The 18,419-nt window shown below is 47.4% G+C and overlaps 1 protein-coding gene across 1 annotated transcript in view; it reads right to left on the bottom strand.

Moving 5' to 3' along the window:
• Nucleotides 1–309: 309 nt before the first annotated feature.
• Nucleotides 310–18,419, bottom strand: part of LOC116972605 (nascent polypeptide-associated complex subunit alpha, muscle-specific form-like) — a 32,910-nt gene continuing 14,800 nt past the window's right edge. The window contains exons 5-9 of the mRNA XM_033020420.1: nt 13,409–13,492; nt 10,725–10,871; nt 9,576–9,704; nt 3,235–3,357; nt 310–455 (exon numbers count right to left, since the gene is read on the bottom strand). Coding sequence (XP_032876311.1) covers nt 441–455; nt 3,235–3,357; nt 9,576–9,704; nt 10,725–10,871; nt 13,409–13,492 — 498 coding nt within the window. The 3' untranslated portion in view covers nt 310–440. The remainder of the gene's footprint in view (nt 456–3,234; nt 3,358–9,575; nt 9,705–10,724; nt 10,872–13,408; nt 13,493–18,419) is intronic.

The raw sequence follows: 18,419 nt of genomic DNA on the forward strand, positions 1-18,419 counted from the left end.
GCCAGAGTGAACACCACCGGAGATTGGAGGAACAGCACCTCATATTCCGCTTGGGCAGTCTGCACCCTAGTGGCATAAACATTGAATTCTCCAATTTCCGGTAGCCCTTGCTATCTCCTCCCCTTCTCGGCTCTCCCTCAGCCCTCAGGCTCCTCCTCTTCCTTTATTTCCCCCCCCCCCCCCCCCCCCACCCTCCATCAGTCTGAAGAAGGGTTTCGGCCCGAAACGTTGCCTATTTCCTTTGCTCCATAGATGCTGCTGCACCCGCTGAGTTTCTCCAGCACTTTGAAGAAACACAAGACACTCTCGTTTGGTTTCCATTTACTAAGTTTACTAGCAGTATAACAGATGCAAACTTGTATGATTTACAGTTTGGTTATAGTTTATAATGTCGATAATATCCAGCGAATATATATAGAAATAGATCTCCATTTTGCAGTTTACATTGTTAATTCCTAGAGAGGAGAAAAGAGAGAAGAATTAAAGAAAGACGATAACTTCCGAAGAAGGGTCTCGACCCAAAACGTCACCCATTCCTTCCCTCCAGAGATGCCGCCTGTCCCGCTGAGTTACTCCAGCATTTTGTGTCCATCTTCGGTTTAAACCAGCATCTGCAGTTCCTTCCCACACATAACTATCCTTTAGGGGCTGTCCCACTTGGGCGACCTAATTGGCGAGTTTAGAAGAGTTTGAAAAAATGTCATGTTGAAGACCTCCTTCAACCTCCTTCGACTATGTTGAAGACCAGCTTCGACTATGTTGAAGACCAGCTTCGACTATGTTGAAGACCAGCTTCGACTAGCTACGACTAGCTACGGGAAAATTGGACATCGGATAGTGGAGAGTGAAGACGACCTCCTTCGACCTCCCTTCGACTATGATGAAGACTATCTACGACTACCTTCGACTACCCTCGATTACCTACGACTAACATGCCGACCTACTACGACTAAACCTACGAGTAAAAAAAGTATCGATTTTTTCCATGGCGACCTTTTTTTACTCACGGGCAATTTTCAACATGTTCAAAAATACGCCGCGATCTAGCTGAGGCCTCGAGTACGCGGCGACCACTCTCGAGCATGAAGGAGAGTTACGAACACCTCCCACGACCTCGTGTCGACCATGCCACGTGGATAAGTCGAGGGCAAACTCGCCAGAACTGGCGGGTTAGGTCGTCCAAGTGGGCCAGGCCCTTTTCCCTGTTTGGCAAACTGATGGTCCCCAGATGGAGGCCACATTGAAACGTACAGAATAGTGAAAGGCCTGGATTGAGTGGATGTGGAGAGGATGTTTCCACTAGTGGGAGGGAGTCTAGGACCAGAAATCACAGCCTCAGAATTAAAGGACATTTTTTTAGGACGGAGATGAGGAGGAATTCCTTTAGAGGGTGGTGAATCTGTGGAATTCTTTGCCATAGAAGGCTGTGGAGGCCGTCAGTGGATATTTTTAAGTCAGAGATACATAGATTCTTGATTAGTGCGGGTGTCAGGGGTTATGGGGGAAGGCAGGAGAATGGGGTTAGGAAGGAGAGATAAATCAGCCATGATTGAATGGCGGAGTAGACTTGATGGGCCGAATGGCCTAATTCTGCTCCTATCACTTATGACCTTTGTACCCTGGTTATTCCCAGCTGATCGCCTCATCCATACGAGTCCAAGTGATTCTGACTCTGGGAGAAACAGGAGAATGGATTAGCTGGCAGTTATGGGACAGCTCGGTCAGCATGGACAAGTTGGGCCGAAGGGCCTGTTTCCGTGCTGTATGACTCTGTGACTATAACTAAGACCAGACGGGGATTCAAGTGGCTGAACCATCTTAAAGACTTAAAGACCCACTCATTTTCGACAGAGTGGATGTTTCCACTAGTGGGAGAGTCTAGGACTAGGGGTCGTAGCCTCAGAATTAAAGGACGTTCCTTTAGGAAGGAGATGAGGAGGAATTTCTTTAGTCACAGGGTGTTGAATCTGTGGAATTCTTTGCCACAGACGGCTGTGGAGGCCAAGTCAGTGGATATTTTTAAGACAGAGATAGATAGATTCTTGATTAGTGCGGGTGTCAGGGTTATGGGGAGAAGGCAGGAGAATGGGGTTAGGAGGGAGAGATAGATCAGCCATGATTGAATGGTGTAGTAGACTTGATGGGCCGAATGGTACACAGACCCCAGTTTGCATTGACGGTGCTGATGTAGAGATGGCAGAAAACCTCAAATTCTATCATAGGCTCTGGGAACAATTTATAGTAACCAAATAACCTGCAAACCTGCACGTCTTTGGAGTGTGGGAAACAATAGTCAATAGACAATAGGTGCAGGAGGAGGCCATTCGGCCCTTCGAGCCAGCACCACCATTCAATGTGATCATGGCTGATCATCCCCAATCAGTACCCCGTTCCTGCCTTCTCCCCATATCCCCTGACTCCGCTATTTTTAAGAGCCCTATCTAACTCTCTCTTGAAAGTATCCAGAGGATCGGCCTCCATCGCCCTCTGAGGCAGAGAATTCCACAGACTCAACACTCTCTGTGAGAAAAATTGTTTCCTCGTCTCCGTTCTAAATGGCTTACCCCTTATTCTTAAACTGTGGCCCCTGGTTCTGGACTCCCCCAACATCGGGAACATGTTTCCTGCCTCTAGCGTGTCCAAACCCTTAATAATCTTATATGTTTCACTATCTTTAAGAACTCTAACACTCTCTTAGAAACATAGAAAATAGAAACATAGAAAATAGGTGCAGGAGTAGGCCATTCGGACCTTCGAGCCTGCACCGCCATTCAATATGATCATGGCTGATCATCCAACTCAGTATCCTGTACCTGCCTTCTCTCCATACCCCCTGATCCCTTTAGCCACAAGGGCCACATCGAACTCCCCTCTTAAATATAGCCAATGAACTGTGGCCTCAACTACCTTCTGTGGCAGAGAATTCCAGAGATTCACCACTCTCTGTGTGAAAAATGTTTTTCTCATCTCGGTCTTAAAAGATTTCCCCCTTATCCTTAAACTGTGACCCCTTGTTCTGAACTTCCCCAACATCGGGAACAATCTTCCTGCATCTAGCCTGTCCAACCCCTTAAGAATTTTGTAAGCATCCAGAGAATTGGCCTCCACTGCCTTCTGTGGAGGCCTGTGCAACAGTGGAAGAACCTCTTCAAGAGCCCTATCTAGCTCTGATGGGAGAGGGGAGAAGAGGGAGTGGCCAGGGTGCGGCTGGTCCTTGATACCAGAGCAACTCACCATGATAGCGTTGACGATGTCATTCTTGTTGTGTCTGAGGGCTCGTACAGCTTTGCCTCGGGACACGTTAGCCTGGGCCATCACCAGCTCGATGTCCCTCGCCTCCAGTCCCGTTTCGTCCATCTGAAAGTTAAGCACACGGTGAAGAATGTTCGCGGCCCATTTTAGTGGGGTGGCACATTGGCACATCGGGTAGAGTCTTGGTCTACCAGCTGATGGCGTCGACCAGCGAACCCCACACACTAACACTATCCTACACACACCAGGGACAACTTTATATTCACGCCCAAGCCGATTAACCGACAAACCTGTACGTCTTTGGAGTGCGGGAGGAAACCAGACATTGCGGAGAAAACCCACATGGTCACTGGATGTGGAAAAGTTACCCCTCAGATTCCTACTAAGTCTTTTCCCCTTCACCATAAACCTATGTTCTCCGGTCCTCGATTCCCCTACTCTGGGCAAGAGACTCTGTGAATCTACCCGATCTATTCCTCTCATGATTTTATACACCTCTATAAGATCACCCCTCATCCTCCTGTGATCAGGAGGTTTGGAGGGATATGGGCCAAACGTAGGCAGGTGGAACTAGTGTAGATGGGATATGTTTTGACAATAAACAATAGACAATAGGTGCAGGAGTAGGCCATTCGGCCCTTCGAGCCAACACCGCCATTCAATGTGATCATGGTTGATCATCCCCAATCAGTACCCCGTTCCTGCCTTCTCCCCATATCCCCTGACTCCGCTATCTTTAAGAGCCCTATCTAGCTCAAGTTAGGGCTTTATTCTTTGGAGCGCAGAAGGTTAAGGGGGGACTTGATAGAGGTTTTTAAAATGATGAGAGGGATAGACAGAGTTGACGTGGAAAAGCTTTTCCCACTGAGAGTAGGGAAGATTCAAACAAGGGGACATGACTTGAGAATTAAGGGACTGAAGTTTAGGGGTAACATGAGGGGGAACTTCTTTACTCAGAGAGTGGTAGCTGTGTGGAATGAGCTTCCAGTGAAGGTAGTGGAGGCAGGTTCGTTTTTATCATTTAAAAATAAATTGGATAGTTATATGGATGGGAAAGGAATGGAGGGTTATGGTCTGAGCGCAGGTATATGGGACTAGGGGAGATTATGTGTTCGGCGCGGACTAGAGGGGTCGAGATGGCCTGTTTCCGTGCTGTAATTGTTATATGGTTATTATATGGTTAGCTCTCTCTTGAAAGTATCCAGTGAACCGGCCTCCACCTGAGGCAGAGAATTCCACAGACTCACAACTCTCTGTGTGAAAAAGTGTTCCCTCATCTCCGTTCTAAATGGCTTACCCCTTATTCTTAAACTGTGGCCCCTGGTTCTGGACTCCCCCAACATGTTTCCTGCCTCTAGTGTGTCCAAACCCTTAATAATCTTATATGTTTCAATGAGATCACCTCTCATCATTCTAAACTTCAGAGTGTACAAGCCCAGCTGCTCCATTCTCTCAGCATATGACAGTCCCGCCATTTTGGGATTTAACCTTGTAAAATCCCTCAATAGCAATAGCAAACTCCGTACAGACAGCACCAGTAGTCGGGATCGAACCCGGGTCTCTGGCGCAGTAAGGCTGCAACTCTACCGCTGCTGCCATGCAGCACCAGAGACCCGGGTTCGATCCTGACCTTGGGCGCTGTCTGTACAGAGTTTGTACGTTCACCCCGTGACCTGCGTGGGCTTCCTCTGGGTTCTCAGGTTTCATCCCACATCCCACAGGTTTGTTGGTCAATTGGCCCTTTCTAAATGGATCCAGAGTGTGTGCAGGGAGTGGATGGGAAAATGGGCCAACACAGAGCTGGTGTGAACGGGTGACCGATGGTCTGGAGGGGTTTGGTGTGGAGTCGGTGGGCTGGTGGGCCTTTCTCCGTGCTGTATCCTTCATTCATTCAATCTCAATCTGGCTTCTCAACCCAAGAGTCCAACCTTCTCTGAGTATAGACGTTGGGAGGTCATGTTGCAGTTGTACAAGACGTTGGTGAGGCCACATGTTCAGTTCCGGGCACCGTGCTACAGGAAAGATGTTGTCAAGCTGGAATGGGTGCAGAGAAGATTTACGAGGATGTTGCCAGGACTAGAGGGTGTGAGCTACAGGGAGAGGTTGAGTAGGCTGGGTCTCTATTCCATGGAGCGCAGGAAGGATGAGGGGTGATCTTATAGAGGTGGACAAAATCATGAGAGGAATAGATCGGGTAGATGCAGAGAGTCTCTTGCCCAGAGTTGGGGGATTGAGGACCAGAGGACATAGGTTTAAGGTGAAGGGGAAAAGATTTAATAGGAACTTGAGGGGTAACTTTTTCACACAAAGTATGATGGGTGCATGGAACGAGCTGCCAGAGGAGGTAGTTGAGACAGGGACTATCACATTTAAGGAACATTTAGACAGGTACATGGATAGGACAGGACAAGACATAGTCACATAATGATACAGTGTGGAAACAGGCCCTTCGGCCTAACTCGCCCACACCGGCCAACATCTCCCAGCTACACTAGTCCCACCTGCCTGAGTTTGGTCCATATCCCTCCAAACCTGTCCTATCCATGTACCTGTCTAACGTTGGGATAGTCCCAGCCTCAACTACCTCCTCTGGCAGCTCGTTCCGTACACCCACCACCCTTTGTGTGAAAATGTTACCCCTCAGATTCCTATTAAATCTTTTCCCCTTCAACATAAACCTATGTCCTCTGGTCCTCGATTCCCCTACTCTGGGCAAGAGACTCTGTGCGTCTACCCGATCTATTCCTCTCATGATTTTATACCATATAACCATATAACAATTACAGCACGGAAACAGGCTATCTCGGCCCTACAAGTCCGTGCCGAACAATTATTTTCCCTTAGTCCCACCTGCCTGCACTCATACCATAACCCTCCATTCCCTTCTCATCCATATGCCTATCCAATTTATTTTTAAATGATACCAACGAACATGCCTCCACCACTTCCACTGGAAGCTCATTCCACACAGCTACCACTCTCTGAGTAAAGAAGTTCCCCCTCATGTTACCCCTAAACTTGTCCCTTAATTCTGAGGTCATGTCCTCTTGTTTGAATCTTCCCTATTCTCAAAGGAAAAAGCTTGTCCACGTCAACTCTGTCTATCCCTCTCATCATTTTAAAGACCTCTATCAAGTCCCCCCCTTAACCTTCTGCGCTCCAGAGAATAAAGACCTAACTTATTCAACCTATCTCTGTAACTTAGTTGTTGAAACCCAGGCAATATTCTGGTAAATCTCCTCTGTACTCTCTCTATTTTGTTGACATCCTTCCTATAATTGGGCGACCAAAATTGTACCCCATACTCCAGATTTGGCCTCACCAATGCCTTGTACAATTTTAACATTACATCCCAGCTTCTATACTCAATGCTCTGATTTAAAAAGGCTAGCATACCAAAAGCTTTCTTTACCAGCCTATCTATATGAGATTCAACCTTCAAGGAACTATGCACGGTTATTCCCAGATCCCTCTGTTCAACTGTATTCTTCAATTCCCTACCATTTACCATGTACGTCCTATTTTGATTTGTCCTGCCAAGGTGTAGCACCTCACATTTATCAGCATTAAACTCCATCTGCCATCTTTCAGACCATTTTTCCAAATGGCCTAAATCACTCTATAGACTTTGGAAATCCTCTTCATTATCCATTATCTTGGTATCATCTGCATACTTACTAATCCAATTTACCACACCTTCATCCAGATCATTGATGTACATGACAAACAACAAAGGACCCAACACAGATCCCTGAGGCACCCCACTAGTCACCGCCTCCAACCCGACAAACAGCCATCCACCATTACCCTCTGGCTTCTCCCATTCAGCCACTGTTGAATCCATCTTGCTACTCCTGCATTTATACCCAACAGTTGAACCTTCTTAACCAACCTTCCATGAGGAACCTTGTCAAAGGCCTTACTAAAGTCCATATAGACAACATCCACTGCTTTACCCTCGTCAATTTCCCTAGTAACCTCTTCAAAAAATTCAAGAAGATTAGTCAAACATGACCTTCCAGGCACAAATCCATGCTGACTGTTCCTAATCAGACCCTGTTTATCCAGATGCTTATATATATTATCTCTAAGTATCTTTTCCATTAATTTGCCCACCACTGAAGTCAAACTAACAGGTCTATAATTGCTAGGTTTACTCTTAGAACCCTTTTTAAACAATGGAACAACATGCGCAAGTACGCCAATCCTCGGGGACTATTCCCGTTTCTAATGACATTTGAAATATTTCTGTCATAGCCCCGGCTATTTCTACACTAACTTTCCTCAATGTCCTAGGGAATATCCTGTCAGGACCTGGAGACTTATCCACTTTTATATTTTTCAAAAGTGTCAGTACTTCTTTTACTTTGAACCTCATAGTATCCAGAACTACTCTACTAGTTTCCCTTACCTCACATAATTCAATATCCTTCTCCTTGGTGAATACCGAAGAAAATAAATTGTTCAATATCTCCCCCATCTCTTTTGGCTCTGCAGATAGCTGTCCACTCTGTCTCTCCAATGGACCAATTTTATCCCTCGTTATCCTTTTGCTATTAATATAGCTGTAGAAACCCTTTGGATTTACTTTCACCTTACTTGCCAAAGCAACCTCATATCTTCTTTTAGCTTTTCTAATTTCTTTCTTAAGATTCTTTTTACATTCCTTATACTCCTCAAGCACCTCATTTACTTCATGCTGCCTATAATTATTGTAGATCTCCCTCTTTTTCCGAACAAGATGTCCAATTTCCCTTGAAAACCAGGGCTCTTTCCGATTTTTACTGTTTCCTTTCAACCGAACAGGAACATAAAGATTCTGTACTCTTAAAATTTCCCCTTTAAATGTCCTCCATTTCTCTTCTACATCTTTCCCATAAAACAAAATGTCCCAGTTCACTCCTTTTAAATCATTTCGCATCTCATCAAAGTTAGCCTTTCTCCAATCAAAAATCTCAACACTAGGTCCAGTTCTGACCCTCTCCATAATTATATTGAAACTAATGGTATTGTGATCACTGGACCCGAAGTGCTCCCCAACGCATACCTCCGCCACCTGTCCCGTCTCATTTCCTAACAGGAGGTCCAGCACTGCCCCTCCTCTAGTAGGTACCTCTATGTATTGCTGCAAAAAACTATCCTGCACACATTTTACAAACTCCAACCCATCCAGCCCATTTACAGAATGTGTTTCCCAGTCTATGTGTGGAAAGTTGAAATCTCCCACAATCACTACCTTGTGCTTACTACTAATATCTGCGATCTCCTTACATATTTGCTCTTCCAATTCTCGTTCCCCATTTGGCAGTCTATAATACACCCCTATAAGTGTTGCTACACCTTTCCCACTTCTCAGTTCCACCCAAATAGCCTCCCTAGATGAGCCCTCTAATCTATCCTGCCAAAGCACTGCTGTAATATCTTCCCTCTATACACCTCTATAAGATCACCCCTCATCCTCCTGCGCTCGGGAGGTTTGGAGGGATATGGGCCAAACATAGGCAGGTGGGACTAGTGTAGATGGTCATTGTTTGACAATAAACAATAGACAATAGGTGCAGGAGCAGGCCATTCGGCCCTTCGAGCCAGCACTGCCATTCAATGTGATCATGGCTGATCATCCACAATCAGTACCCCGTTCCTGCATTCTCCCCATATCCCCTGACTCCGTTATCTTTAAGAGCCCTACCTAGCTATCTCTTGAAGGTATCCAGAGAACCGGCCTCCACCACCCTCTGAGGCAGTGAATTCCACAGACTCACAACTCTCTGTGTGAAAAAGTGTTTCCTCATCTCCTTTCTAAATGACTTTCCCCTTATTCTTAAATGTGGCCCCTGGTTCTGGACTCCCCCAACATCGGGAACATGTTTCCTGCCTCTAACGTGTCCAAACCCTTAATAACAAACCCTCTAATCTGAAGAAGGGTTTCGGCCTGAAACGTTGCCTATTTCCTTCGCTCCATAGATGCTGCTGCACCCGCTGAGTTTCTCCAGCATTTTTGTGTATCTTAATAATCTTATATGTTTCAATAAGATTCCCTCTTATCCTTCTAAATTCCAGAGTGTACAAGCCCAGCTGCTCCATTCTCTGAGCATTTGACAGTCCCGCCATCCCGGGAATTAACCTTGTGAACCTACGCTGCACTCCCTCAACAGCAAGAAAAATTAGGGGACCAAAACTGCACACAATACTCCAGGTGTGGTCTCTAGGGCTCTGTACAACTGCAGAAGGACCTTTTGGTCGGTGTTGGCGAGTTGGGCCGAAGGGCCTGTTTCCACGCTGTATCACTCCATGACGCCATGAGTGCCTCAGGAACATTTTACCTCCTCTTCCTCACTCTCCTCCTTAATGCTGAGGGTGGGAGTTGTCTCCGGGATCAAGGTCGCATGTTCGATCGGGACTTTGAACTTCTCTGCCGCGGCCTTGTGGGCCTGCTGGGATAGATCTTCAATCTGCAATAAAGGAGAAAAAGAAGAAGGATTAGATCTTCACCGCGCCTTTCAGGGACCCAAGAAGTTGGGTGGCGCAGCGGTAGAGTCGCTGCCGTACAGCGATCCCGACTACGGGCGCTGTCTGTACAGAGTTTGTACATTCACCCCGCGACCTGCGTGGGTTTTCTCCGAGATCTTCGGTCTTCTCCCACACTCCAAAGACGTACAGGTTTGTAGGTGAATTGGCTTGGTAATTGCCTCTGGTCCTAGACTCTCCCCCTAGTGGAGACATCCTCTCCACATCATCTCTATCCAGGTCTCCTGTCTTAAGGAGGCAGGTTACTTCATTATGCATTAATCTGTTACTGTGTCTCAGACAATAGACAATAGGTGCAGGAGTAGGCCAGTCGGCCCTTCGAGCCAGCACCGCCATTCAATGTGATCATGGCTGATTATCCCCAATCAGTACCCCGTTCCTGCTTTCTCCCCATATCCCCTGACTCAGAGGGCGGTGGAGGCTGGTTCTCTGGATACTTTCAAGAGAGAGCTAGATAGGGCTCTTAAAAATAGCGGAGTCAGGGGATATGGGGAGAAGGCAGGAACGGGGTACTGATTGGGGATGATCAGCCACGATCACATTGAATGGCGGTGCTGGCTCGAAGGGCTGAATGGCCTACTCCTGCACCTATTGTCTATTGTCTATCTCTCCCTCCCAACCCCATTCTCCTGCCTTTTCCCCATAACCTCCGACACCCGTACTGATCAACTAATCGACCAGCGATCCCCGTACACGAGCACTATCCCGCCCACACTAGGGACAATTTACAATATTTACCAAAGCCAATTAACCTGCAAACCTGTACGTCTTTGGAGTTTGGGAGGAAACCGGAGCACCCGGAGAAAACCCACGCAGGTCGCGGGGAGAATGTACAGTCAGCACCGGTGGTCGGGATCGAACCCGGGGTCTCTGACCCTGTAAGGCAGCGCCTCTACCCGCTGAGCCACCGTGCCGCCCTGTCGCAGTCAGGAACAAGTTCTCACCTTAGCTTCTCCGAAGACGATGTAGATGTCGGACACCGGGCTCTTGAAGACGTCGGGTTTCGTTATCACAAACAGGATGTTCTTGGACTTTCTGATAGTTATCCGTGTCACACCATGGACCTGGCGTAGGCCCAGCTTAGACATGGCCTGGGACAGAGTTGGTGGGGGGGGGGGGGGGGGGTTGGATTGGTTGAGTGGAGGAGAGAGAGAGAGAGAATAAGAGACAAACGCATGGAAACTGCACAGAAACAGGCCTTTCGGCCCAGAGTTCACGCCGACCATCAATCACCCGTTCACACTATCTATATATTATCCCACTTTCTCATCCACTCCCTACACTTTATGGGCAATTTTCATAGAAACATAGACAATAGGTGCAGGAGTAGGCCATTCGGCCCTTCAAGCCAGCACCGCCATTCAATGTGATCATGGCTGATCATCTAACTCGGTATCCTGCTAACACAGCTAACACTGGCCCCCCAGCTTCGTGTCATCCGCAAACTTGGAGATGTTGCATTCAATTCCCTCGTCCAAATCATTAATATAAATTGTAAATAGCTGGGGGTATGGGGAGAAGGCAGGTACAGGATAGTGAGTTGGATGATCAGCCATGATCATATTGAATGGCAGTGCAGGCTAGAAGGGCCTACTCCTGCACCTATTTTATATGTTTCTATCCTGTAACTGCCTTCTCTCCATACCCCCTGATCCCTTTAGCCACAAGGGCCACATCTAACTCCCTCTTAAATATAGCCAATGAACTGTGGCCTCAACTACTTTCTGTGGCAGAGAATACCACAGATTCACCACTCTCTGCGTGACAAATGTTTTTCTCATCTCGGTCTTAAAAGATTTCCCCCTTACCCTTAAACTGTGACCCCTTGTTCTGGACTTCCCCAACACTGGGAACAATCTTCCTGCATCTAGCCTGTCCAACCCCTTAAGAATTTTGTAAGTTTCAATAAGATCCCCCCTCAATCGTCTACATTCTAGCGAGTACAAGCCGAGTCTATCCAGTTGGATAATTCAGATGAACAATTCATAGAAAGTAGGTGCGAGAGTAGACCACCAGGTCCGTCGAGCCCGCACCGCCATTCGCTCATGGCTGAACACTAAACAGACACCCTTACCCACAAACAGTAGACACAAGACACAGAACACAAGACACTACCCTCCCCTTTATACCGCTATCTCCCCTCTCCACCCCAAGAACCGCGTGATCTCCTGGGGGAGGCAAAAAACCGGATAAAAACCCAGGTCCAATTCGGGAAAAAAATCCGGGAAATTCCTCTCCGACCCCAATCCAGGCGATCGACACTTGTCCAGGAGATCACTCAGGTCTTACTATACTAACCATACCTAGGTCCATATCCCTGCCCTCTCCCCGTAGTCCCTTATCCCCTTGGCAGCTAAAAAACCATCTATTAACCTACAAACCTGCATCAATAAAGTCTTGTCCAAGCGCGGGTCGAACACAGGTCTGTCTTTGAAGATAGACCGTGGAAACAGGCCCTTCGGCCCACCAGGTCCATGCTAACCAGCGATCATCCCGTACACTAGCACTATCCTACACACTTGGAATAATTTACAATTTTTTTTAAACTGAAGCCAATTAATCTACAAACCTTTGGATTGACCTGTTGAGTTATTCCAGCTTACAGCATCTCTCTTTGGTTTAAACCAGCATCTGTAGTTCCTTGTGCAGGAAGGAACTGCAGATGCTGGTTTAAACCGAAGATAGACACAAAAAGCTGGAGTAACTCAGCGGGACAGGCAGCATCTCCGGAGAAAAGGAATAGGTGACGTTTCGGGTCAACACCCATATGGTCTTGTCTAAGTCTTGGTCTTGTGGATCACAGGTTTGTACATACATGCTGAGCTCCAGAACCAGGGCTCACAAATTAAGAATGAGGGGAAGGCCAATTTGGACTGAGATGAGGAAAAATCTTTTCACCCAGGGAGTGTGCAGTTTTGGTCCCCCAATTTGAGGGAGGACACTCTTGCTATTGAGGGAGTGCAGCGTAGGTTTACAAGGTTAATTCCCGGGATGGCGGGACTGTCATATGCTGAGAGAATGGAGCGGCTGAGCTTGTACACTCTGGAGTTTAGAATGATGAGAGGGAATCTTATTGAAACATATAAGATTATTAAGGGTTTGGGCACGCTAGAGGCAGGAAACATGTTCCCGATGTTGGGGGAGTCCAGAACCAGGGGCCATAGTTTAAGAATAAGGGGTAAGCCATTTAGAACGGAGACGAGGAAACACTTTTTCACACAGATAGTTGTGAGTCTGTGGAATTCTCTGCCTCAGAGGGCGGTGGAGGCTGGTTCTTTGGGTACTTTCAAGAGAGAGCTAGATAGGGGTATTAAGGATAGCGGAGTCAGGGGATATGGGGAGAATGCAGGAACGGGGAACTGATTGGGGACGATCAGCCATGATCACATTGAATGGCTGGCTCGAAGGGTCGAATGGCCTACTCCTGCACCTACTTTCTAGGCCCTTCAGCCCAACTTGCCCACACCAACCAACATGGCCCATCGAAACAAGTCCAACCTGCCTGCGTTTGGTCCACATCCCTCTAAAACCCGTCCTATCCATGCACCTGTCCACCTATGTTCTATGTTTCCACACGCCTGTTCACACGTGTACACACGCCGCCGTCGGTCGACATGCATTGACTCACCTTGCGCGCCTTCTTCTCACTGCGGCTCTGCTTGGCTTTGCTCACGGGCTCATCGCCAATCCCCACCGCCTGAGCCAACTGCGACTACCAGCCAATGTTACCCAAAAAAAACAGAACAAATTGTACTTAATATTCACAGACATCCCCGACACCAAAAATATTCTCGCCCCGAAAACGCCAGTCATTCTCTGGTTACGACATCCGTTGCACAACTCCTCCACCTTCTGTCGTGGGGTAGACTGACGGAGACCCCTCCCCACCCCACCCCCCCCCCCCCCCCCCCCCCCCCCCAATCTTTGCACATCCCCAATGCTTTCCGCTCGTCACTTTAACTTCATGTTTCAAGCAGTTTGTGTTTTTAGCAGATTAATTCCCCTCCTGGGATCAATAAAGTTCTATCGTAGCGTATCGTATCGTTAGATGCAACATGGATTAGATGCAGAGCGGACTATTACCCAACCATCTGCCCATCAAACAACCCCCTCCCCCACTCACGGTATCCACCTATCACTTAGAGTCAGTGACACATAGCATGGAAACAGGCCCTTCGGCCCAACTTGTCCACACCGGCCAACATGCCCCATCTACATTAGTCCCACCTGCCCGCGTTTGGCCCATATCCCTCCAAACCTGTCCTATCCATGTACCTCTCTAACTTCTAACTTTTGTCTACCTTCGATTTTCCAGCATCTGCAGTTCCTTCTTAAATACCTGTCTAACTGTTAGTTTCACTTTAGTTTATAGATACAGTGCGGAAACAGGCCCTTCGGCCCACCGAGTCCATGCCAACCATTGATCCCCACACACTAACACTATCCTACATGCTCTGGGGACAATTTACATTCATACCATGCCAATTGACACCGGCCAACTTGTCCCATCTACACTAGTCAACACTAGGCCCATCTGCCTGTGTTTGATTGATTGATTATACCTTTAATAATCCTTTACAGGAAATTACAGTGCCACGACAGCTTCAAGACAGACATAACACCACACATTTCCTCAAATGGCTTCCATACTTAACAAGTTAAAATACAAGTTAAAATACAAGTTAAAATACAATTAATTTTAAAAAGTGCAGTTATTTATGCGCATTATATAACCTTATAGCAGCTGGTAAACAGGACTTCCTATGTCTCTCAGTTTTGCACATTGGTGCAATCAGTCTCTGACTGAAGATGCTGCTCTTGATCACCTTCAGGGCATGGAGTGGGTGAGTGGGGTTGGTCATTATTGAACCCAGTTTGTTCAGAGTTCTGGCCTCTGCCACCTGCTGGACCGTTCGTTGCTCAGCCCCGACCACTGAGCCGGCCTTCCTGATTAGCTTGTCCAGTCTGTTTGGCCCATATCCCTCCAAACCTGTCCTATCCATGTACCTGTCAAACTGTTTCTTAAACAATGGGATAGTCCCAGCCTCAACTACCTCCTCTGGCAGCTTGTTCCATACACCCACCACCCTCTGTGTGGAAAAGTTACCCCTCGGGTTCCTGTTAAATCTTTCCCCCCTCACCTTAAACCTATGGTTTTCGATTCCCTTCCTTTCCTGATCTATTCCTCTTATGATTTTGTAGTTTCCATGCTTTGTCCCACTCCCATCTCCCATTCCCAGTTTTCTCCCCCTCCGAACCCCCCCACCCTACCACATCCATCAGTCTGACCCGACACTCTATGGATGCTGCCTGACCTGCCGAGTTCCTCCAGCACTCGGTGTTTTTCTCAAGATCCCAGCATCTGCAGTTCCTCATGTCTGCAAGCATCTATACAACAATGAGTCCTTGGTGGGCCTGTACAACATGGGTGCGTGAAGCCCACTACCCCACCCTTCCCAAGGGCACGGGCAGGCAGCATTTCGGGTGGAGACCCTTTGTCATTCTGAAGGAGGTGTTTTCCCAAAGACTCCACCATCGGGCACCATATCTGAGGAAGGATGTGCTGGCTCTGGACAGGGTCCAGAGGAGGTTTACAAGAACGATCCCAGGAATGAATGGGTTAACATATGATGAGCGTTTGAAGGCGGTGGGCCCATTGAAACGTACAGACTAGTGCAAGGCCTGGATAGAGTGGATGTGGAGAGGATGTTTCCACTAATGGGAGAGTCCAGGACCAGAGGACACAGCCGCAGAATTAAATAACTTCCTTTCAGAGGAGAGGAGTAGGAACTTCTTTAGTCAGAGGATGGCGAATCTGTGGAATTAGTTTAGCTTAGTTTACAGATACAGAGAGGAATAAAGGCTCTTCGGCCCCACCGGGTCCAGGCCGACCAGCGATCCCCGCACATTAACACGATCCTACACCCACTAGCGACAATTTACACTTACACCAAGCCAATTAACCTGCAAACCTGCACGTCTTTGGAGTGTGGGAGGAAACCGAAGATCTCGGAGAAAACCCACGCAGGTCACGGGGAGAAGGTACAAACTCCGTACAGCGCCTGTAGTCGGGATGGAACCCGGGTCTCCGGCGCTGCATTCACTGTAAGGCAGCAACTCTACCACTGCGCCACCGGGACAGCCCTAACTTTCAAGTCAATGGATATTTTTAAGGCAGAGATAGATAGATTCTTGATTAGTGTGCTGCACTGCCTCAATCACAAGGATGTCCTTCCTCAAATTAGGAGACCAAAACTGTACACAATACTCCAGATGTGGTCTTACCAGAGCCCTATACAACTGCAGAAGAACCTCTCTACTCCTATACTGAAATCCTCTTGTTATGAAGGCCAACATTCCATTAGCTTTCTTCACTGTGTATCTGAGGCAGAGAATTCCAGACTCACAACCCTCTGAGTGAAAAAGTTTTTCCTCATCTCCGTTATAAATGCCTTACCCCTTATTCTTAGAAACATAGAATAATAGAAAATAGGTGCAGGAGGAGGCCATTCGGACCTTCGAACCAGCACCACCATACATTGTGATCATGGCTGATCGTCCCCAATCAATAACCCGTGCCTGCCCTCTCCCCATATCCCTTGACTCCACTAGCCCCTAGAGCTCTATCTAACTCTCTCTTAAATCCATCCAGTGATTTGGCCTCCACTGCCCTCTGTGGCAGGGAATTCCACAAATTCACAACTCTCTAGGTGAAAAAGTTTTTTCTCACCCCAGTCTTAAATGGCCTCCCCTTTATTCTAAGACTGTGGCCCCTGGTTCTGGACTCGCCCAACGTTGGGAACATTTTTCCTGCATCTAGCTTGTCCAGTCCTTTTATAATTTTATATGTTTCTATAAGATACCCGCTCATCCTTCTAAACTCCAGTGAATACAAGCCTAGTCTTTTCAATCTTTCCTCATATGACAGTCCCGCCATCCCAGGGATCAATCTCGTGAACCTACGCTGCACTGCCTCAATCACAAGGATGTCCTTCCTCAAATTAGGAGACCAAAACTGTACACAATACTCCAGATGTGGTCTCACCAGAGCCCTATACAACTGCAGAAGAACCTCTTTACTCCTGTACTGAAATCCTCTTGTTATGAAGGCCAACATTCCATTAGCTTTCTTCACTGCCTGCTGTACCTGCACGCCAACTTTCAGTGACCGGTGTACAAGGATGGCCAGGTCTCGCTGCACCTCCCCCTTACCTAACCTAACCCCATTGAGATAATAATCTGTCCGCCTGTTTTTGCTACCAAAGTGGATAACCTCACATTTATCTATATTATACTGCATCTGCCAGGCATCTGCCCACTCACTCAACCTGTCCAGGTCACCCTGCAACCTCCTAACTCTTAAACTGTGGCCCCTGGTTCTGGACTCCCCCAACATCGGGAACATGTTTCCTGCCTCTAGCGTGTCCAAATCTTTAATAATCTTATATGTTTCAATAAGATCCTCTCTCATCCTTCTAAACTCCAGAGTGTACAAGCCCAGCTGCTCCATTCTCTCAGCATATGACAGTCCCGCCATCCCGGGAATTAACCTTGTGACCAAAATCGATTCAGACAGTGTAAACTGGATGACAAAATGTAAAAATGATCCAATTCTTCGTGTTCAGTTGCCTTTCATCTGTTAGTGACGCATCTTACACCCGGCATAGATATCTGATGATTTATACTGTTGCAGCCTCCTGCAAATATAACACATCTTTGCAAGCACTTCAGTCACAGATGAGGCGCCGGAAGACTGGAGAACAGACAATGTGGCTGCTCTGGTTCAGAAGGGCAATGGGGTCAAACCGGGACCTAACAGTCTGAAGAAAGGTCTCGGCCCGAAACATCACCCATTCCTTCTCTCCAGAGATGCTGCCTGTCCTGCTGAGTTACTCCAGCTCTTTGAGAGAATGGAGCGGCTGGGCTTGTACACTCTGGAGTTTAGAAGGATGAGAGGGCATCTTATTGAAACATATAAGATTGTTAAGGGTTTGGACACGCTAGAGGCAGGAAACATGTTCCCGATGTTGGGGGAGTCCAGAACCAGGGGCCACAGTTTAAGAATAAGGGGTAAGCCATTTAGAACGGAGACGAGGAAACACTTTTTCTCACAGTGTTATGAGTCTGTGGAATTCTCTGCCTCAGAGGGCGGTGGAGGCCGGTTCTCTGGATGCTTTCAAGAGAGAGCTAGATATGGCTCTTAAAGATAGCGGAGTCAGGGGATATGGGGAGAAGGCAGGAACGGGGTACTGATTGGGGATGATCAGCCATGATCACATTGAATGGCGGTGCTGGCTCGAAGGGCCGAATGGCCTACTCCTGCACCTATTGTCTATTGTCTAGTGTTATTATTACATCGAAACATAGACATAGAAATTAGGTGCAGTAGGTTTAAAGTGTATGTGGATTTTTTCCATAGGAAACTGAGGGGCAACTTATTCACACAAATGTTAGTGGGGTTTGGAATGAGCTTCCAGAGGAGTTAGTTGAGGCAGGTACTATAACAACATGCAAAAGACATTTGGACTGGTACATGGATAGGAAAGGTTTTGACGGTTCAGATTAAATATTCTTTAGTCAGAGGGTGGTGAATCTGTGGAATTCATTGCTACAGATGGCTGTGGAGGCCAAGTCAATGG

This window comes from Amblyraja radiata, chromosome 4 (genome assembly GCF_010909765.2).
Source record: "Amblyraja radiata isolate CabotCenter1 chromosome 4, sAmbRad1.1.pri, whole genome shotgun sequence".
In the NCBI taxonomy this organism is placed as follows: domain Eukaryota; kingdom Metazoa; phylum Chordata; class Chondrichthyes; order Rajiformes; family Rajidae; genus Amblyraja; species Amblyraja radiata.